The 22,987-nt window shown below is 40.2% G+C and overlaps 1 protein-coding gene across 10 annotated transcripts in view; it reads right to left on the bottom strand.

Annotated features, from left to right (window-relative positions):
* The window catches only part of LRCH3 (leucine rich repeats and calponin homology domain containing 3), a 104,964-nt gene that overhangs the window by 70,383 nt on the left and 11,594 nt on the right, over positions 1-22,987 (bottom strand). For all 10 annotated transcript variants that reach the window (XM_023757328.1, XM_023757322.1, XM_023757324.1 and 7 more), the window contains exons 2-3: positions 2,832-2,976; positions 1,853-1,979 (exon numbers count right to left, since the gene is read on the bottom strand). In XM_023757328.1, coding sequence (XP_023613096.1) covers positions 1,853-1,979; positions 2,832-2,976 — 272 coding nt within the window. The remainder of the gene's footprint in view (positions 1-1,852; positions 1,980-2,831; positions 2,977-22,987) is intronic.

Below are 22,987 nucleotides of genomic sequence, written 5' to 3'. Positions count from 1 at the left end.
CAGCAGTGGAGGCATTTGGGGGCGTCCAGACCTGCAATGGAGGACATTTAGGGGTGACCAGGCTGGCAGGGGAGGACAGTTAGGGGTGACCAGGCCGGCAAGGGAGGGCATTTAGGGGCAATCGGGCCGGCAGGGGAGCATTTAGGCATCAATCAGGCTGGCAGAGGAGCGGTTAGGGGGTGATCAGGCTGGCAGGCATAAGCAGTTAGGGGCATCAGGCAGGCAGGCAGGCAGGCAGGCGAGCGGTTGGGGGCTAGCAGTCCTGGATTGTGAGAGGAATGTCCGACTGCCTGTATAGGCCCGATCCACCTATACAGGCATTCGGACATCCCTTGAGGGGTCCCAGATTGGAGAGGGTGCAGGCTTGGCTGAGGGACACACCCCCGTCGCCCCCCCCCACCCCCCCCCGTGCACGAATTTCATGCACCGGGCCTCTAGTTATTAATAAACGTACATGGAACTATACTCCCAAATCTCAATGGGCATAATTGCGTCTGACCATTTCAGAAATATGAAACATGGCTTAGGAGTTAAGGTACAGTGGTTTTAAATTCTACTTCAATTATGGAACCTTGGGCCTTAACCTATCTGAGTGCTAGTTTCCTCAACTGTAATATGATAATTATAGTATTCAATTAATAATGTTACTGTGGTGATTCAAAAAGTCTTATTGCCATGCCCATAACAAAAGTACTCAAGAGTAACAAGGAGTGGTAGGTGAGGGTTAAACGTCTTAGAAATAGAAGGCAGTAAAGAATAGCTTGCCCAGCCAGCGTGGCTCAGTGGTTGAGCATTGACCTATGAACCAGGAGGTCACGGTTCGATTCCTGGTCAGGGCATATGCCCATGTTGTGGGCTCGATCCCTAGTGTGGAGCATGCAGAAGGCAGCTAATCAATGATACTCTCTCATCATTGATGTTTCTATCTCCCTCTCCCTCTCCCTTCTTCTTTGAAATCAATAGAGATATATTAGAAAAAAAAAAGAATAGTTTACTTTAGAGTGGGAGATAGGTTTTAAAGATAGCATATAAGGAAAAAGAGGTAAGTCTGACCTCTGTGGTGTCCATTTCCCTATGGCAGTGGTCGGCAAACTCATTAGTCAACAGAGCCAAATATCAACAGTACAACGATTGAAATTTCTTTTGCGAGCCCAATTTTTAAACTTAAACTATATAGGTAGGTACATTGTTATTAACTTAATTAGGGTACTCCTAAGCTGGCCTTTGCTAAAAACGTCCTCAATCTGATTGAGGTACGTTCGCTGAGGTCGACCCCTTCCAATTCTCCCATCCACATTCGTCTTGTATACTTGTTTCGTCTATCTCCTTTCCGAAAACCGACTTCTGCGCATGGGCCATGAAGTTTCAATTGCACTATATGTGCGTGCCTACACGTGGTATTTTGTGGAAGAGCCACACTCAAGGGGCCAAAGAGCCGCATGTGGCTCATGAGCCGCGGTTTGCCGACCACTGCCCTATGGGAGTTAACCAAAAATCGGAATATTGATATTAACAAGATTTAATTTGAAAAGTTCAAATGAATTAACTTATACCTCAATAAGTTTAATAACAGAAATCACTTAATATTGATTAGAACCTAATTTAATGACCTTTCCCCATTCCATGTGAGCCTGTCAGACTTGCACTTTCAGTTCCTTCTTTATTCTGTACTGAAGCCCTTGAGTACTGATCAATCAGTGAGACTTCATTATCAATACTTGAAAATAACTAAAAAATACACAGCAATAGTGGATCTTTACCATATGAAAGAATAGGATATAACTATGGATATATATATATATATATATACATATATATATATGGAACAATAAAAAATAAAATATTAACTTACAAGTTCTGTTAAATGTCTGAGATGTCCAATTTCTTCTGGAAGTGAGACCAATTTGTTATTACTAGCAATTAAGACTTTCAATGGTAAATTACACAAATGTACTGGCAGTGTTGACAGTTGGTTCCGACTAAAATGGGTAAGTAGAAAAAAAGAAGATTCAGAGCCCATTACTCAAGAAAAAAATTTCCATCTTTCCCACTCTATACACAGTAGAATAACAAATATAAGTCTTGCAAGGAACAAATAGAATTTAAGATTTGAGTCCTAGCCTACATTTCATCACTTGTGAGCTTTGTAATTTTTAGGCATAGCATTTAACCTATAGAATCTTATATAGATTCATTGTAAATTGAGAATCTTAACTTCTCTACCTTGTACCATAAAACACCTTTGTAAATAATAAAGTGCTATATAAGTACAACATATTATTTTATTGAAGTTAATTTATATTAAGAAAAAAATGATTTAAAAATAGGGTATATTTCCCTCATAATCATTACAGTATATACGAAGAGGCAAAAATGAGTTTTAGAAATATGTAAACTGTATAATAAAATGATTACATATAAAAATATTTCAAAGGATATTTCATTTGCTCATTTTCTCCAATAAAACTTATAATAATAAAATAACAAAAGAATTCTATAAGATGTGAAAAAAATGGAGTACATGAGTTGAAATGCAATTATACATTCAGAACTGAATACATAAAAATACATAATCACAAGAACCAAACGAAGTATTTGGAGAACCACTGCAAGCCTATTAGGCTAATGACTATTAGAATTTGTCAATTATTGCAAAGACAGAGGGAGAAACTAGAGGGACATAGGAAATACTGTTAATTTAGCCTAAGAACATGTATAGAAACTGCTGATATGAAAAGATAATGTAAACTTTAGTAAAAAGGAGCAGAAAATTGAAAATGTCACATAAAATCAAATATTTAAAAAAAAAGAAAAAAGAAACAACATCTTACCTAATATTTAAGAATGTTAGAGCTTGTAGGTTTAGAATTGCCTCTGGTATATAACGAATACAATTTTGGTATAAGTTGAGATTCTCAAGAGAAACAAAATGACATGTTTCTATGGGAATTTCTGAGAGGCGATTTCGTGACAGATCTGAAAGAAAAAAATCAAGTTTAAAAATCAATCCTTGGAACTTATTTTATTGAAATGTTAAATAGGCATTTTTGTGAATGTTTGAATTACCAAGAGTTCCTACTGTGGAGATTGATCCAAAATAAACATTCAAATTTTTATTAATTGAATAACCATTTTAATTTATGTTTCTACACCTGTTGCTGGGAAATGCTAATTCTTCTTGAGACTCCACATATACTAAAAAATAAAACCAGTATTCTTTGCAAGTAACACAAAGTCTAAGGCATATCTGCCAACAAATTATATAAAAGATCATACTAACTACCCAATATCCAAGGAAACAAATGGATCCCTAAAATCCACCTTTGCAAAAGAAAAGACAACATTCTGAGGTTTTTAGAAAAGCAAAGCAAAACAAAACCAAGCAAAAAATACTGTTTCTTTACCAGTCAAAGATATACAGGGTCATGTCAAAGCACTCAGGGACCATCTTTGCTCCCACTTGCCAAACAATTTGAGCTTCAATAAAGATAATAATTCTAACAGATTGAAAGCTAGCCTACATATTGAATTATACAAGCTGATAATGAGATATTCTCCTCCACCTCCAAAAGGTAATAGAGAACCAATTCATTACCTTGCATACTGACAAAGAGGAAAATCAAACATTTACCTTGCCTTTTCTATATGAACTGAGTAACCAAATGTTTCATTTATGTGTTTTAGTTATAAATGAAAAATGATAGAATATCACCAATTTTCCAACGCTCAATAAATTCTGATTTAGAATTGAGTATTAATGGCTGTTGTCTTTATAGACAATCAGAAATTATATGCCTCCCACTAAAAGAACAGAATATCACTTTTAGTCTTGACACAGAGACAAGAACCAAATCTAATCAAGCTTCTGGATCAGCTGCAAATTTTCAGGAAATGCAGAGGACAAAGGAATGTGCAGAAATACAGTCATTCTACCACTACCCATTTAGATTTAATAAAATTGATCGTGAGATTAATTTGCGCACCACTGTTTTTTCTTCTGCCTCATCTTAAAGTCTCTGTTAGGATTATTTGGTAAGAACCTTTTATTGAGAACTGTCCTCTATCTAACAGAGGACTAAATTCCTACATATCTGCAAATATCTTGCTTTCACCATAACAAATGAATTATATTTTGTCTAGGAATAGGTATTCTTAGAATCTGTAGATGTTATTTTACTACCTTCTAGTTTCCAGTGTCACACTGAGTAGTCGAGCACATATCTGATCATTTTGCCTGTGCAAGCGGCTTGTTGTTGTTGTTTTTTTGTCTCTGAACCACCCCTAACCTTCTCGTCTGGAACTCAGTAGGTTCTTTCAATCCTTCTTTAAACCAGGGATATTCTCCTCAATTATATCTTTAGTTATTGCATCTCCCCAATGTGCTCTTTCTCCTTTATATTTTTTTTTGTTTTGATATACTCTAATTAATGTCCCAGACCATGAATTTGAGTATCAACAATAATCATCCTCCCCACAAATTAATATATAGAAGAGTTTTCCCCTCACTTTTTAATTCTTTTATGCTATGATTAGAAACATATAGCTTTGTCTCTCTTGAGAATCTCAGGATAATTTGTTTTGCTTGTTAAAGTTGTCATCTATCTCTTCCAATAGTTCTATTTCACTGAAGTCACTTGTTCTAGATATAATCTTTGTTAATCCTCTCTCTGGCTGCTGGAGTTCCTTTAAGTGAATTATTTTACTTTGCCAATTCATACCTTGCCTCATACTTGAAGCTCAAGCTGCTAGAATTAACACCAAAACAATGGAAGCAACTTCTACAAGGTCTGGAACCCCTCCCCCGCTCCACCACCACCATTTCCCCAGATACAACTCTTTCTAAGGACTCAAGTTTTGATTATTGCCCCATTAGTTTTACCTCCTGTTTCCATCTGGATCCCAGACTCACATACCCTCTAACAGGTCCCACTAGCCTGTGAGCCCCAGAGCTGGCTTTACTCTGAAGTGATAGTTACTAAATGAAGTTGGGAAACAGTCTTGTTAGGTATATAAAACAATGACATTGAACTTTTTTTCCATTCAGAAGTATAAAATATTTTTTTTTAAATATATTTTTATTGATTTTTTACTGAGAGGAAGGGAGAGAGATAGAGAGCCAGAAACATCGAGAGAGAAACACTGATCAGCTGCCTCCTGCACGCCCCCCACTGGGGATGTGCCCACAACTAAGGTACATGTCCTTGACCGGAATCGAACCCGGGACCCTTGAGTCCGCAGGCCGATGCTCTATCCACTGAGCCAAACCGGTTCTGGCTAAAATGTTTTTTTTTAAATAAATCTTTATTGTTCAGATTATTACAGTTGTTCCCCCTTTTTCCCCCCATAGCTCCCTCCACCCAGTTCCCACCCCACCCTCTGCCCTTACCCCCGCACTGTCCTCATCCATAGGTGTACACTTTTTATTGCCGGGTCAAAGGTCATACACATGGAAAATGTAGCTATTTCCATCCGCGACATGTCCCTGTGCTCGGAAAGGTCTCTCACGACTTGTTCACACTCTACTCAGAAAGGGTACGGAGACACATAACGGCTTTTTAAAATAATGTGTCCTCTTATGTTTAAAATGAGGATTTCGCTACCAAAACTGAGGAGAAAGCAACACTACAGCTGGTCTCACCCCTCTCGCCCTTCGGGTGATAGTTGTGTGTGGGGCTGCGAGCTGGTTCGTGGGCCGTCGACGAAGCCGTCTGGGTGGCTCGCGCGGTTCTGCCGGCTTCCCAGGGGCCGTCGCAGCCTCACGAAGCCTCGCAGGGGGCGTCGCAGCCTCACGCAGCCTCACAGGGGGCGTTGCAACCTCACGCAGCCTCACAGGGGGCGTTGCAACCTCACGCAGCCTTTGCAGGGGCCGTTGCAGCCTCACAGGGACCGTCACAGCCTCACGCAGCCTCACAGGGGCCATTGCAGCCTCACAGGGACCGTCACAGCCTCACAGGGACTGTCGCAGCCTCACAGGGACCGTCACAGCCTCACAGGGACCGTCGCAGCCTCACAGGGACCGTCGCAGCCTCACGCAGCCTCACAGGGGGCGTCGCAGCCTCACGCAGCCTCACAGGGGGCGTCGCAGCCTCGCGGGGCCATCGCAGCTTCACGCAGCCTCACAGGGCGCACCTCATCCCACGTTGGGGGTGAAGGTGCGAGACAGAAGCTCCTCTCGCTGTCTCTCCTGCTGCTCCCTTGCGTATCGCCGATGCTGGAAGTTTCTGAGAGCAGTCTGCAGGTGCTGGACATCATACTTTAACTGCTCAACACGAAGTTTGGCATTCTGTCTTTTGTTGGGCGGCTCCTTGCTGGACAAAATCTCCAGGCGTTCTTATTGGCTGAATATCTGGTATGCTTGCTTGGATTTTGTTTTGTACTAAGTGCACAGACTGCTTGTCTGCTGTCTCCCGGCGTCCCATGTAAGACTGGATCTGGTGGACCTGCTTGTGCGTTTGCTGGTACAGCAGTTCCACGTCGCCGGCCCAGCCGGGTCTGGCTCCGGCTTCCTCCAAACCTGATTCTGCTTCTTAAGTGTGACCCTTATGGATGCGAGGAGTTGAAATTTGCAGTTTGTTGGGTTAGGCTGCACAAGTGCAGGTGATTCCTTTTTGCCACTGGCACAGCTTGGGCAAGGATGTAAATTGAGTAGGGCGGGGTCTCCGGGAATCACCAGGCAAAGAGCAATGGCGTCTCCTAGACTCCTCGCCTCTCCGCGACTCCGTGTCTCCGAGTCCCCGAGGGCCGGCAAGCAGCCCCGGGAGAAAGCCACCCTTGCTCTCCAACCCGCTGCAAGGCAGTCCCGCCTCTCCCGTAGGGGTCTGGGACCTCAGAATCCCGCCCCAAACAAGCTCAGTGGATTTGAGAGTTTGCAACCCCTTCCGATTGAAAAAAACCGCGCATCCAGTTGCAGCCCACCTGGCGTGCGACTCCGTACCTCTGTTCTTGGCGCCTCTGCACATCCTACTCAGTCTCAATGCTCTTCTTTCTTTCCTTCCAGTTGTAGAACTTCCACTGGGCCAGCTTTCCCATGGTTCTGAATGATAGCTGTTTGTCTTATAGTTGGTAGTTTCAATGTTGTTGTGGGAGGCAGCACGCACAGGTCTATACCTTACGCCGCCATCTTGGTTCTCTCCTCTAAAATGTTTTTAATATATGATATTCCCCTTCCTATTTTAGGTTAGCTCCTGTATCTTTTTGATATACCATCTTCATTTTCTTTTTTAGCATTTCCTTATATTCTGGCACAACAAGATGTTTCAGTCTTATCTTGCAACTTCCATGCCCCAGTTTTGGAATCAGCTATTTCTCACCCTCATATAACATAAACTTCTGTGGCAAGTCAGACTTGGTGAATGGTGGTTAGGAGCAAAAGGGAAAGCCACCAATCCTGACGGAAGACTCAGAACAAATGACTGTTGTTTTTTTGTAAACCACTAAGCTTTGTAGTAGTCTGTTACACAGCAATAGAAAAGCAAAACAGAAATTGGTACCTGGAAGTGGAGTGCTGCTTTAACAAAAACCTAAAACATCTGCTATTTTTAAAATGAGGCAGCAGACAATGGCCTTAAAGGAACCTCCCAGACCTGTTAGTGGAGGCTGGAGGGCAGTGAAAAAATTGCTATTAAAGGCTGGAGAAAAGGGCACCTTAGTTCTGTTTTGGCAGATCAATTAAAGGAACTATAGCCTACAGTAAAATGAAAGGGAACCTTTAAATCACCATAAATATATGTGATTATCTGTAGTGAAATATGTTAGTTGAAGTTAAGATATATATGACAACAAATATTAATATTAATTTTAGATCTTAATGATGAAAAGGGGTATGCATATACACATTCCAGCAATATTCCATCTAATTTAATTCCCCCTCACTTATTTTTAGATATCATTCAAATACATTACATATTTTTCCTTTTCAAATAATGCAGAGAAAGGAAATGATGCCAACCAAATTAAAAGACCCTCTTTGCTCACACAAGAACATGAATTTCTACCTAAAATGGATTCTGATTTCACATAATATTGGAAAACAAACTCAATTTACAGTCTATAAATACCATCCTAAACTGTGATCCAATCCTTATAATATTTTCTTTCATCTTGAAACACTGCTCATCTCACACTCTGATAATAAAGTTTGCAAAACCATACCCTGAAACAATACAATTTAGAGCAAACTTTTATCTTAAATGGGACATATGATATAGCTTTTAGTGCTACCTCTACCATTTATACTGTCTTAATCCCGAGAACATTTGAGAATCTCCTTCTCTAGGACTTTTGGTGAGATGCTTTCAATTACTTTGCTTTTTTTTGCAGGTAAAAAGTACTTTTTTTTTCTAAGTCTATCTGTCCCATTACCTGTTTAATAACTTGGATTTTACTAGAGGCTCAGTGCACGAAATTTGTGCACAGGGGCAGAGTCCCCTCAGACTGGCCTGACCTCTCTCGCAATCCAGGACCCCTAGGGGGATGTCGCACCTAAACCATCAGTTGGACATCCCTCTCGCAATCTGGGACACTGCATGCACCAATGACCATACTTTTCATACAGGTGAAAGGCATCTTGTTGTTGTATGGGCAGCTACATTTTTTTACCCTGATTATAAAAAGTAGTACATAACATGATCCTTCCGAGGCAGTAGCACCATTTTCCCCATCTTATGGGTGGAAAAACTGAAGCAAAGAGAAGTTAAGTAATTGGCTTTGTCACACAGTTATAAGCGTCAGAATCAGGGCCGATCACAAAATGTGCAAGCCAGAGTCCATGCATGTCATTGCTGCATCATCCTGTTTTTTCAGTAAGAGTAGCCTTGCCAGGTTTTAATTTTTTAATCTAAGAGTCTGTTCCCAATATATAGGGTAGGGTCCCTAGGCCTGGCCGGTGATCAGGGTCATCTGCAGGGCGAACGGCGGGCGGGGCAATTAGGGGCCCCCTTCCCCACTGGCACCTGCCTTGGCTGGCGGCCTGGCAACACCTGCTGGCCGGCCCCGCCCCCCAATCGCCACTGCCGCCGCCCCTCACCTCTGGGGACAGCTCCTGAGTTGAGTGTCTGCCCCCTGCTGGTCAGTGCACACCATAGCAACCGATTATTCCGCTGTTCAGTCAATTTGCATATTAGGGTTTTATTATATAGGATGAATTAGGAGTAGTTAGGTCCTACTTTTGAGAGACAAACATGAAACCCAAGGATATAACAGTAATGTGGCTTTTTAAATCTGAAAAAAGCTTTTGGGAAACATTTGTTTAACTGACATGGCATTTTCCTCCCAGCTAATTTTACTAACTTTCTACTTCTGTTTTGAGACTGAAAGTCACGATGTCCAGTAAAAGAATATAATTCTTTTACTAGCATGATATTGCTCACTTCCCATTAGGTGGCAAAAAAAGGGGGGGGGACTTTAATTCATTAACGTAAATCTCTTAAAATAATTATCAATATCTAAATAGTGTTTCAATGCTTAAACAAATTCTTTACTCTTAGAAATCTGTTCAATTTGGCTCCTTATTTCAGATGTAGTTAAACTGTTATAATCACCATTCTCAACTCTTCCTAACAGCCAAAAGGCAGCCTTCTTTTTCTCTCAGACTTTTACACTAAGATGCCTGAGATCACTTTCTTTGACCCACCGTATCTAATTCACACTCTCCTGTCCCTCTGTTCTTCTCCCTATTTTCATGTAAGCTATCAGAAGAAATAATGTGGTGACATTTCTGTTAAAAGGAACCACCTATCTGATTAACAACCAAAATAAGATAAGTTCAGCTGAACCAATTAATACAAATATTTTGAATTTAAATGTAAGTTTTCCACAACACACCTTTTCAAGGTCACTTGAAATTAGTTCTATGTGGAGTTCTTCCAAGTGTTTCCAGCTTTTATGTATATGCAGGTTACCTAAAGCACGTGGGGAAAGGAGACCAAAGGATATCTTTCCGAAATCTCTTACTTAAAAAAATAGGTGTTTTGGCCATTGTGTATTGCTTATTATCATAAATGTATATGTATATGTATATGTATATGTATATGTATATGTATATGTATATGTATATGTATATGTATGTATACATATATATACATATATATACACACATACACACACACACACACACACACACACACACACACAGACTAGTGGCTTGGTGCATGAAATTCGTGCACAGGGAAGGGAGGGGGTGTCCCTCAGCCCGGCCTACACCCTCTCCAATCTGGGACCCCTTGGGGGATCGGGCCTAAACCGGCAGTTGGACATCCCTCTCGCAATCCAGGACCGCTGGCTCCTAACCACTTACCTGCTTGCCTGCCTGATTGCCCCTAACTACTCTGCCTGCTGGCCTGTTTGCCCCCAACTGCCCCCCGCCACCAGCCTTCTTGCCCCCAACTTCCCCCCCTTGCCAGCCTGATTACCCCCAACTGCCCCCTCCCCGGCCTGCTCGCCCCCAACTGCCCTCCTCTCCTGGCCTGATCACCCCTAACTGCCTCTGCCTCGGCCCTGCCACCATGGCTTTGTCCGGAAGGATGTCTGAAAGGTCCCCTGGAAGGTCTCCTGATCTAATTAGCATATTACCCTTTTATTAGTATAGATATATAGAAAGACATTTTTTAGGACATCTGCTCAGCTTACTACTCATTCACAGGGGCTGGCTCTCTCTCCCTCCTAGTTTTTCAGCATCATATATACCAGTAATTCTTACTTAACCTTAGTGACCCTCTCATTCTTAATATCCTGGTAAACTCCTGCCCCTCATTCAAGAGCCATCTCAAGCATAATCTCATTATACTCCCCTTGACTTGTCTAGGCACTCAAAGGATTCTCTGACTGCGTTTCTATTACTCTACTATAGTAATTATCACATAGTACTGTCATTCTTCATTAGATTTTAAGTTCCTTGAATCCAAGAGCTTTTATCTTTAACATCTAATACCTGACTTATTAAAGGTCAAGCTTATTTGCTAAAATTAACTCGTAAGCTAACATTGGATATTTCATACTAGTCAAATCTCTAATTAGCTATTTTATGTTTTTTATTAAAAACTGGAAAATTAATTATTTCTAAATAAATGAACTTTATTTGGGAGGTAATTTTTAAAATGTGAGCTCCATGAAGGGAATAAGAAAAGATTTAAAGAGGAAATGTAGGAAACATAAATACAGTATAGGTCAAATTACACCAACAACACTAACAACCCTCTACAACAAATTAAAAATAAAATGGGTAATCTAGTAATGGATTAATAACCAGGATAAATAAGCATTTTTAAAAACTCCAAAACAACAAAAACCAAGCACAATTAAAAAATGGGCAAAGGACTTGAATGAACATTTTCCCAAAGAAGATATACAAATCGCCAATAAGCACATGAAAAGAAACTCAACATAACTATTCATTAAGGAAATGCAAATCAAAACCATAATGGGATACCACTTCACATCAATTAAGATGGCTACTATTTTTTTAAAACCAGAAAATAAAAAATAATGGTGAGGATATGGATTAACTGGAATCCTTGTGCACTGCTGGTGAGAATGTAAACGGTATAGCTGCTGTAGAAAAGAATACAGCAGTTTTGTTTTTTTAAAAGTTAAACATAAATTTATGTTTATAATCCAGCAATTAAATTTCTGAATATATATCCAAAAGAACTGAAAGCAGTACTGCAACAGTTATTTGTTCTAATACATATAGCAGCATTATTCACAATAGACAAAAGGTGGAATCAACCCAATAGTCATAAACAGATGAATAGATAAACAAAATGTGTTATATGCATACAACAAAACAACATTCAGCCTTAAAAAAGGAATGGAATTCTGATACATGCTGCAATCTGGATGAACCTTGAAAACATTGTGCTAAATGAAACAGGCCAGACACAAAAGGACAAATATTGTAGGAGGTATCTAGAATAGTCCAATTCAAGGAGTCAGAAAGTAAAATAGTTACCAGGGGGTGGTTGGAGGAGCTAATTGGATAATAAGTTTGGGAGATGGATAAAAATCTGAGTGTACTTAATGCCACTGAACTTATGATTAAAAATGGTTAAAACAGTAAGCTGTTATGTATATTTTACTACAATTTAAAAAAATCAAATGTGGCCGAAACCGGTTTGGCTCAGTGGATAGAGCGTCGGCCTGCGGACTGAAAGGTCCCGGGTTCGGTTCCGGTCAAGGGCGTGTACCTGGGTTGCGGGCACATCCCCAATAGAGGGTGTGCAAGAGGCAGCTGATCGATGTTTCTCTCTCATCGATGTTTCTAACTCTCTATCTCTCTCCCTTCCTCTCTGTGAAAAATCAATAAAATATATTTAAAAAAAACAACAAAAAAAAACCCAAATGTGTAGTACTCAAAGTAAAAAATAATGTAACCTGTCTCTTTTTATTGATATTCACCTTAAACATCTCTCTAAAATGATGGACTTTTTAAAATAAACATATCTTACACCTCAGCAATAAATTAAATAATACAGAAATTACAGAAATAAAAATTCAAAGTATTCTTGAAAGTCAATTCTCAAAAGTTAATCTCAAACTGTGTAACAAAGAATGTCAGTTATTTATTAACTTCTTCCTAATTCCATTTCTCTTTCCCAGAGAGAAAAATGTTTAATATTTCATTCTATTCAACTATGTAATTATGACAGAATTTATTTCAAATCTCTAGCCCTAAGCCAGGAAAACCTAGGTTCACTTCAGTGCAAACACAATTAATGTTTTCAATGGTATGGCATTTATTAAGAAATGCTAGCAGTCAAAAGTCTTATGTTCTTCTAATAACTCCTTCAGGCTATCCCACGCAATGACATCATCCTTACCAAATAAAGCCCATTATGCAATACTCACAGATACAGTACTATCACTTTCTATGAGAACAGTTACTGCTATGAATGTTAAAAGGGCCTGAGATTATGACAAATAGGCTGCAAGAGATTTTTACACTGAGCAATGTAAACTTTAAAAGAGTATTATAGGAATAAATATCCTTCAACAAATAAAGAAATGGTAAGGACACAAGCTAACAAATGAGAGAAAGAACATAAACAACTGCCCATTAAATGAAGATACTCTGATGACTGACAGGAGTTTATTATACTTTTGAAACTTTCTTTAAATTGGCCACATTTAAAAACACACTCTATACTTTAAGGTATTTCCTTTATATTGCAACCACTACATCATTACCATGAAAATTTTATTGAAAGAGCATGCAATAAAAATCATTTTTTAGCTATTAACCAAATTATGTAACCCAGGGAGGTAAAAAATGAGAATGTTTTATAATGCTTTTCATTCTGTAGTCATATAATTTTTAATATAAATTGTAGGTTTTCTTTAAATTTTTTTAAATTTTAGTTTTTTTATCAAAGTTAGCGAATATATATAATTTTCTAGTATTTTACTTTTTAAAATATATTTTTATTGATTTCAGAGAGGAAAGGAGAGGGAGAGATAGAAACACCAATGATGAGATCAGCTGCCTCCTACACACCCCTTACTAGAGCTTGAGCCCACAACCCTGGCATGTGCCCTGACCAGGAATAGAAACCTGAACTCCTAGTTCATAGGTTGACACTCAACCACCATCTGAGCCACACCAGCTGGGTGAATTTATATAATTTTAAATCCCAATCAGTGCCTTCTGCTTCTGGGAAGATGGAGCAGATGTACTTTTTCCTATTCCTCCTGTTAAGTACAACTAAAAACCATGGCCAAAATAAGTTGAAAAACATAATTAGACTCTAAAGGGTTAAAAAGATGACTAGGGACTTTAGGATAGTGATCAGTTCCCTGGGCTCTATTTGCCTCACTCATTCTAGACTTGGAGTTGATGTCTCCAAGTTAGCAAACCAGAAACGCCAAAGAAATACTGATACCAGGAAAAGGGCAACTTAAGACAGAAAACTTATAGACAATAACTGCTCTACTCCAGTCAAACACCTCACCCCCCCACCTTTGCCAGCAAAGGCTGAGTGGGGAGCCAAACTTCCACCTTTGTAAGGCTGTAACTTGGCATTTTGGTGGCTCCTCCTCAGTCTCCACTGGTATGGTATCAAAAAAGGCCAAGTAGGGAACCAGGACTTTCATGTCTGCCAGAAGGTAACGTGGCTCCCTCACCACCAGGTGGAGAGGTGTCCTCCACCTTCCTGCTAGGAGGACTAGTACAGTTAGGACTTTGACCACTCCCCAGTCGTTTGGAGAGCCAGAAAGAAGAGACAAATGGCCTGTCATAAGATTACTATTCCTTTTCAGAAAGCAAGGGCCTTCAAGAAATCTCTCGATTCCTTAGACAGTGGTTCTCAACCTTCTGGCCCTTTAAATACAGTTCCTCATGTTGTGACCCAACCATAAAATTATTTTCGTTGCTACTTCATAACTGTAATGTTGCTACTGTTATGAATCGTAATGTAAATATCTGATATGCAGGATGGTCTTAGGCGACCCCTGTGAAAGGGTCGTTCGACTGCCAAAGGGGTTGCGACCCACAGGTTGAGAACTGCTGCCTTAGAAGAAGATGATAATGGGTATAAGGGTTTATAGCAAATACTTCATGGACTGAAAAAAAATTCAAAAATTTAACCTCATGTTAATTTTAAGTGTTCTGCATTAGAGCATGAAAATTCAGACTACCATAAATACAGTGTCATTACTGAAATACGAAAAAAAATTAGGCACATTTCAAGAGAATGTGCCATTGAGCCTTTTTGACTACTGAGTAAAGCAAATACTTTAACACGATCTATTCTAGTCTCTATAGTTCACAACCGCTAAAGTCATAAACAATGTAAACTAGAAAGACCCAGGGATTCAATGATGGGGATATTGATAAATGAGTTCTGAAGCAGTGTTGGAAATAGGCAATTAGAGAAATATCCATTAATGTCTTATTTTGTTTATAATATTAGAATTCGTACTGAATAATGGCCACTTGATATCTTGGAAAATCAGTTAGAAAATAAAAAGCATAGATTATGCTTAAAAGTCATATTTTTACATGATTTAATGATATCCTCTTATGTTTCTCTATAGCACCTTGAAAGTTAGAACTTTTAAGAACATTTTGAGCAAATTTATTACAATCTCATCACAACTTTAATGGCAGCATATCTGGGCTACTTCACTGTGGCCTTTGCTAGGATTAGAAAACCTGGTTACGATACTGTAAAGAATTTCTTGCCCCTGGTCTGGCTCACTGGATAGAGCATCGGTCTGTGGATCTAAGAGTCCTGGGTTCAATTTCGGTCAAGGGCACATACCTCGGTTGTGGGCTCCTCCCTGGCCCAGGCCCTGGTGAGGGCTCCTGCAGGAGGCAACCAATCGATGTGTTTCTCTCACATCGATATTTCTCTGTGCCTTTCCCTCTGTCTTTCCCTTTCTCTAAAAATCAATAGAAAAACATCCTCGAGTGAGGATTAAAAAAAAAGAATTTCTTTGCAATGAAGTTTAATTTGTTAATAGTTTAAAATTAAGATCACCAGATTATATGAATGCACTGTAAAATCTTAACATAGTAATAACACGCTATTGGAAAAATAAATTGTTAGAAGCAACTTGTTTTCCCATTTTAAAATACCTGTGAATATTAATATGATTTTTATGTAACTCTGAAAAGTAAAGGTTTCTATATATTCCCTTTGCATTAAAAAACTAATGCATATATTTTGTCTATAAAGACTGACCAAGTGTCTAGAGACTCTAGACACTTAAGAAATTTGTTTTTAGCTGTATGTCTGCTTTAAGAAAAGGCTTTTTGTTGTTGCTGTTATTTTTTTCTTAGCATAAGCCAGACTATTTCCAACCTACACAGTCTATGTCCTTTGCTCTGTTTACAGTACACTTTCATTTGAAATACTGATACCAGTAACTTGTAATTAGCACAGGTGAGAATTCCTGTACTAAATAAAGGGAAAAATTCCTAATAAATTGCTAATATTTTTAGGTGCTTGGGTTTATTTCTAATAAAATGTTTAAACTCACCTTCAGCCTCAAATTTACACTTAATTTCACAGAAATTTCTTATTGAGCATGTTATAGTGTCAAGAAATACCATAAAACAGATAATGTGTGTGAGAGTAGGTGGATGCTGCACGGACATGTTCCCACGAACAAGCTGGAATTACAACTAAAATATGGAAAGGCTTCCTGAATAATCAACAGAAAACTCACAGGAGAGAATCCTGATACCCAAGGACCGAAGGTGGAGACAGCACAGAGAATGGTAGGGGGGCAGAGGCGTGAAAGGGCTGACCTGGTGCCCACAGACAGGAACTGAAGTCCTGTCTTGGAGAGATATTTCAGCTGTTGGGGGGGAGGGGAGGTGCCACTGAGAACTCTGGGATCTAATTCCCCAAGCTGGGCTCCCCAGCAGAGAGCACCAAATCTGAGGTGGGTACCCACATAACATCTAGTTGTGAAAAGCATCAGGGTGCTGACTACCAGGGAGTGGCAGCTGAACATTCGGGCACCATCCTGAAGGGCCAACGCATAAAAATTCCCTGTGGAGCCCCCCCACCTTATGCTCTGGCAGAAGGAGGGTGAAGTGAACTGGAGCTGTGAGAGCAGAACCCAGGACTGGGGACTAGGGCAGTGGTCGGCAAACTCATTAGTCAACAGAGCCAAATATCAACAGTACAACGATTGAAATTTCTTTTGAGAGCCAAATTTTTTAAACTTAAACTATATAGGTAGGTACATTGTTATTAACTCAATTAGGGTACTCCTAAGGCTTAGGAAGAGCCACACTCAAGGGGCCAAAGAGCCGCAGTTTGGCGACCACTGGACTACTTGTATGTCAAATCTTAAAGTGAACCAGTGAGACACGTGATGCTGGGCTGATGTTGTGGCATTCACTGTGACGTTCGCTGCGCCAACTAGTGGTGGGGTATCTGAAGCTGGCTCGTAACCCGAATTTTAGCTCGCAACTCAAAGCAAAAAATCTGCTGAGAGATGGCTAGTATCTTGAAAAACTCGTTAGTCGGGACACTCGTAAGTCAAGGCCCCACTGTACTGTCATGAGTTTAATTTGTGTCAGTTCTTGACATAAATGGAATCTTTCCTAATGAAATCTTTTTTTCTGACTTATTATGTAATTTGAACATACATTTACTTTTTAAAAAAGGAGTTGGCCTAAGTTTGTTGTAACTGCATGAAATAAGCATGTTTTAAAACTTAACATTCTTGTAAATCAATCTCTCTCTCTCTCCAATATATGCAGAATTTAAATCATAGTCAAATGTATTACCATTACCCAATTTATAACTTTACTGTTTTCCAGAAATTATTTCTTCAAAATGTAACTGTGAAATCAAACTAAGAATCTGATAAAAAAGAAAAGTTATTTTATTCAACAAAAGGATTAAGACAAAGTGATACCCAAACAACCTTTTTTCTGCAATTAAGTCATTCTATAAAACCAATGAATCCAGGAGTCCTAATGTAGTTTAGACTAAATTACATTGGTAATTTTGTATATTCTAGCTCACTAATGATACCCAAAGTTTCCCAAGTTCTTACTGGATAATGATTTGGTCTTATTGTTCATATTTAAATGTTCAAATTTTACTTCAAAACCCAAACTTCTATTTTGCAGTTGTGTAAAATTTCTAAACACTGATTTTATGTAAATGCTTTTGTTGATTTCTCCATATCTTAAAACAAGATGTTTCTAGCTACTTTCTAAGGTGTTTTGTTTGTTTTTTATCTCAAGAAGCTCTGCCTGACCACAAATTAGTATTTAACTTTGTGACTATTTATTGACAAAGTCCTAAAATGTAAACAATGTCATCTATTTTCATCACAACTAGATCTGGGTAAATGGATTTTTGTTTTTCATTGCAATACTGGGTGTGAGAATAAACAAATCATCTTTTCTGTCAAAGAACAGTTTACACAGCCGCCATGTTGGACTGTGTGACTTGGCAGCTGACATGTTGGCCACATGGGGGGGTGCCATCTTGAAACAGCAAAGGCCAACCCCTCCCTTTGAATTAGCCAATCGCGAAAGACTATGCGCCTGAGCTCCAATCAAGAGCAAAGGACAGGTCACGTGTGTCAGGGGTTATAAATCCTGAGCAGACCACCTGCTCAGTGTGCACGCCCTTCTACATAGAAGTAAAGATGTTTGCCTTGCTGCCTGGCTCCCGAGTATGCTTTGTATTCTACCAGGACCCCTGACTTGGCGAGGGGGGGGGGGGGGGCCTCACCTTATTTCTCACACTGGGTATTTTCATTTCATTTAAACTACGGTACAGTTGTTCCTTTTTTCTCCTGGTTGAAACAGTACTCATGAACCATTTTTTCTAGCACATTTTGAAGAAGAGAAGTATTTAATAAAACTTTTAATAACATTTTCATATTGTGATCAAAGATTTACTTCTCTCCACCCCACACCCATGCAATGGTTCCTAAAAAGTAAAAGGCAGCTTTTCAGTTTAAAACAGTGATGGCAAACCTTTTGAGCTCGGCGTGTCAGCATTTTGAAAAACCCTAACTTAACTCTGGTGCCGTGTCACATATAGAAATTTTTTGATATTTGCAACCATAGTAAAACAAAGATTTATATTTTTGATATTTATTTTATATATTTAAATGCCATTTAACAAAGAAAAATCAACCAAAAAAATGAGTTTGCGTGTCACCTCTGACACGTGTGTCATAGGTTCGCCATCACTGGTTTAAAACAAAGTATGGTGGGGAGAATGACATAAAATTTCTATACAGCAGTAAATAACATTACTAGGACTTCCAAATGCAAAGTTGTAACCATGAATATTTTAAAACTAGAGGCCCGGTGCACAAAAATTTGTGCACTCGGGGGGGAAGGGGGGGGGTCCCTCAGCCCGGCCTGTGCCCTCTCATAGTCTGGGACCCCTCGGGAGATAACGACCTGCTGGCTTAGGCCTGCTCCTGGGTGGCAGAGGGCATGCCCAATCCCTAGGTGCAGCCCCTGGTCAGGCTCAGAGCAGGGCCGATTGGGGAGTTGGGGTGCCGCCCCCTGTCATGCACAGAGCAGGGCGGATTGGGAGGTTGCAATGCCACCCTCAGTCACGCTCAGGGTAGGGCCGATTGGGGGGTTGGGGCACCGCCCCCGTCACACTCAAGGCAGGGTCGATGGGGAGGTTGCGGCACCACCCCGTCACGCACAGAGCAGGGCCAATCAGGGGGTTGGGGCGCTGCCCCCTGTCATGCACAGAGCAGGGCCCATCAGGGGGTTGAGGAGCTCCCCCCTGTCACTCACAGAGTAGGGCCGATAGGGGAGTTAGGGCACCGCCCCCTGTCACACACAGAGCAGGGCGGATCAGGGGGATGGGGCGCCGCCCTCTATCACCCACAGAGCAGGGCCGATCAGGGGGTTGGGGCGCCGCCACCGTCACACTCAGGGCAGGGCCAATGGGGAGGTTATGGCTCTACCCCATCACACACAGAGCAGGGCCCGTCGGGGGGAGGGGTTGGGGCGCTGCCCTCTATCACCCACAGAGCAGGGCGGATCAGGGGGTTGGGACGCCGCACCCTGTCACACACAGAGTCACAGGGCGATCAGGGGGTTTGGGTGCTGCCCCGTCATGCTGATCCGGTGCCAGGTGGCCTCGCGGCTCCGCTGATCCCGGTGCTGGGAGGCATATTATCCTTTTACTATATAGGATAGAGGCCTGGGGGCCGGCTGGTTTGCCCTGAAGGGTGTCCTGGATCAGGGTGGGGGTCACCACTGGGGTGCCTGGCCAGCCTGGATGAGGGGATGATGGCTGTTTGCAGCTGGTCACACATCCTTCAGGGTGGGGGTCCCCACTGGGGTGCCTGGCCAGTCTGGGTGAGGGGCTGAGGGCTGGCGATTGACTGAAGCTCCCAACCGCTCTTTTTCTTTTTTTTTTTTTTTTTTTTATTCTGGGCCAGCTTTAGCTCTGGCTCTAGCTCTGAGGCCTCGGCTGATGAAAGCTGGTATCTGGTTTGTTTGCTGTTCTATAATCGAAACAATGTATAACTCCAGCTCTGAGATCCCGGCAGGCTGAAAGCTGGTTTCTGGGGTTTTGTTTAGCTTCTATATTTGTTACAAAGTTTCAAACTGCCAACTGAGAGGCCGGCAAGTCAGGCGGGGAAAGTTGGAGTCCTCCTTCACTGAAGCAAGCAAGCCTCATGTTCGCTTCCAGCTGCCTTGCTGCCGGCCGCCATCTTGGCTGACGGTTAATTTGCATATACTCACTGATTAGCCAATGAAAAGGGTAGCGGTCGTACGCTAATTACCATGTTTCTCTTTTATTAGTGTAGATATTCACCCTTCAAAATTAGACCTTTAGAATTTAGGTAAATTCCTTAGTTTGTCAATTATCAAAATTAACTGATGTTCTAAATTTGATGAAGTCTTACTACTAAAATTAATAAACCTATGCTGGTCTTGTTGATCTGACCTCAAGAATGATTAGTTCCTATTGTTACTAAACAATGTCTCCAAAAGCAAAACAAGCAATTAAAGCAGTAATAATAAGGCTTCCAAAACCAAGTATTAGAAACAAATATACCAATGTAAGGGCCTGCTTACGGTATAACAATTTTGTGTAGAAAGACCCTATCTTCATAATGGAAGTGGGGTGGGGGGGGATAATAACACAAGAAGGTTGAGTTCTGGACACAGGCTAGGATTTCTGCATAGGCTGGGATCCCTACTATACCTATTAGGATGACATACTAAGGCTATTTTATTTTTTTTACCTTATTAGCATGACTTTGGCAGGGGCCCAGCTAAACCAAGGCACAGGCTAAAAGGCTTGCTAATATCGTATTTAACTTCTAGCCATATACATATACACGATATGCCCAGATCATAAGCCTACTATATCCTAGGAACAAAGTAACTGGTGTTATAGCCTACTTCTTTGCTTTACCACACTCCCAAAAGGGTCCTTTCTCTTTTTTAATAGACTAATGTTGGGAGTGCTCAATTAACAGCTTATGTGACATGGGGTATTCAGAAACCTCTCTCTCTCTGAAGTCAATAAAATATTTTTTAAAAAAAGAAAATAAAGGACTACTGAGGGTATACTATATGACACACTATTGTAAAAGCTGGAGATACAGATAGAAAAGGCTGTTACTCTACTGAAGCTTATATTATAAAGGAGTGAACAATCAATAAATAGGGACATGCTATGAAGGAAATAAAGAATATTGAAGAAAAGTGGTTCAAGGTACCTAGAGAGAATTTATCATGAACCTCTCCAAAGAGGTGAGTTCTGAGGGGGAGGGGTTAACATTTATTGATCACTAAAAATTACTAATTATTCCTAAGTGCTTTATATGTAATAACTCATATTTGAGCTAAAAATCTAAAGAATGAGAGACATACAATCACACAAAGACTTGAAGAAAGGGCATTCTATGAATAGAAGATATCAAATACAAAAGCTATGAAGAAAAAGGGCATTCTATGAATAGAATATAATATAAAAGAGATAATTGATAGGACAAGGTCTATTTTCAAGTTTGATGTGTTTAATGAAGAGAAAGAAGAAAAGTGTAAGTGTAATAAGATTTAATGAGCTAGGTCCAAGAATGAATCCAGTGAAGGCTTAAGAAGTAGGCAGAGGTTACACATAGGCTTTTTTTTTTTACAATATACAAAATAAATCTATTACCAGGTTGTAGATACAAAATAATTAGCCATTTGTATGCAATAAACATTAATATTTCAAGAAAAAAGATTTTAAATATAATAATATTACCAAAACTGTACTAACATAGTATAATATCACAAAAGTTGCAGGAAATATTAAAAATCTGCAAATAACAGGATTACTTCTATTATATTCTAAAATATATTTTTCCTCTGGCTCTATTTTTGGTCATCAGTTTATATTGTTCATTATATTCCACAAATGAGTGAGATTATGTGATATGTATCTTTTTCCAACTGGCTTATTCGCTTAGCACAGTGGTTGGCAAACCGTGGCTCGTGAGCCACATGCGGCTCTTTGGCCCCTTGAGTGTGGCTCTTCCACAAAATACCACGTGCGGGCGCGCACGTACAGTGCGATTGAAACTTCTTGGCCCATGTGCAGAAGTCAGTTTTCGGCCTGGGCGAGTCTATTTTGAAGAAGTGGTTCGGAAGTGGGGGGTGTCCGTCGGTCGGTCGGTCAACGGGAGACGCGGCGCAGGCGGGCCACAGGATACGCAGTGCGGGGGAATTAAATTATAAGGAATTTAATTTTATCAATAAATAATATCATTATTAAGTATGATATCAAGTTTTATTCAACGTACCTATAGTTTAACTAAGACTTAAAACTTTAAGTAAAGTTTATTAAGTTAATTTTAGGGAACGTTGTGGAGTGAAAGAAGATGTAGTGTCGAGGATTGAGATGGTTTGGACATAGAGAGGATGAACGAAAGGAGATAGATGAAACAAGTATACAAGACGAGTGTGGATGGGAGAGTTAGAAGGGGTCGACCTCAGTGAACGGACCTCAATCAGATTGAGGACGTTTTTAGCAAAGGCCAGCTTAGGAGTACCCTAATTAAGTTAATAACAATGTACCTACCTATATAGTTTAAGTTTAAAAATTTGGCTCTCAAAAGAAATTTCAATCGTACTGTTGATATTTGGCTCTGTTGACTAATGAGTTTGCCGACCACTGGCTTAGCATAATGCTCTCTAGGTCCATCCATGCTGTTGCAAATGGTACGAGTTCCTTTTTTTTTTTTATAGCAGTGCAGTATTCCATTGTGTAGATGTACCCGTTTTTTAATCCACTCATCTGCTGATGGGCACTTAGGCTATTTGCAAATTTTAGCTATGGTAAATTGTGCTGCTATGAACATAGGGGTGCATATATATCCTTTCTGATTTCTTGGGATATATTCCTAGAAGTGGGATTACTGGGTCAAATGGAAGTTCTATTTTTTAATTTTCTGAAGAAATTCCATACAGTTTTCCACAGTGGTTGCACCAGTCTGCATTCCCACCAACAGTACACGAGGGTTCCTTTTTCTCTACATCCTC

Source organism: Myotis lucifugus, unplaced genomic scaffold, assembly GCF_000147115.1.
Source record: "Myotis lucifugus unplaced genomic scaffold, Myoluc2.0 scaffold_105, whole genome shotgun sequence".
Lineage (NCBI taxonomy): Eukaryota > Metazoa > Chordata > Mammalia > Chiroptera > Vespertilionidae > Myotis > Myotis lucifugus.
This window is presented reverse-complemented; position numbering and strand designations above follow the sequence as displayed.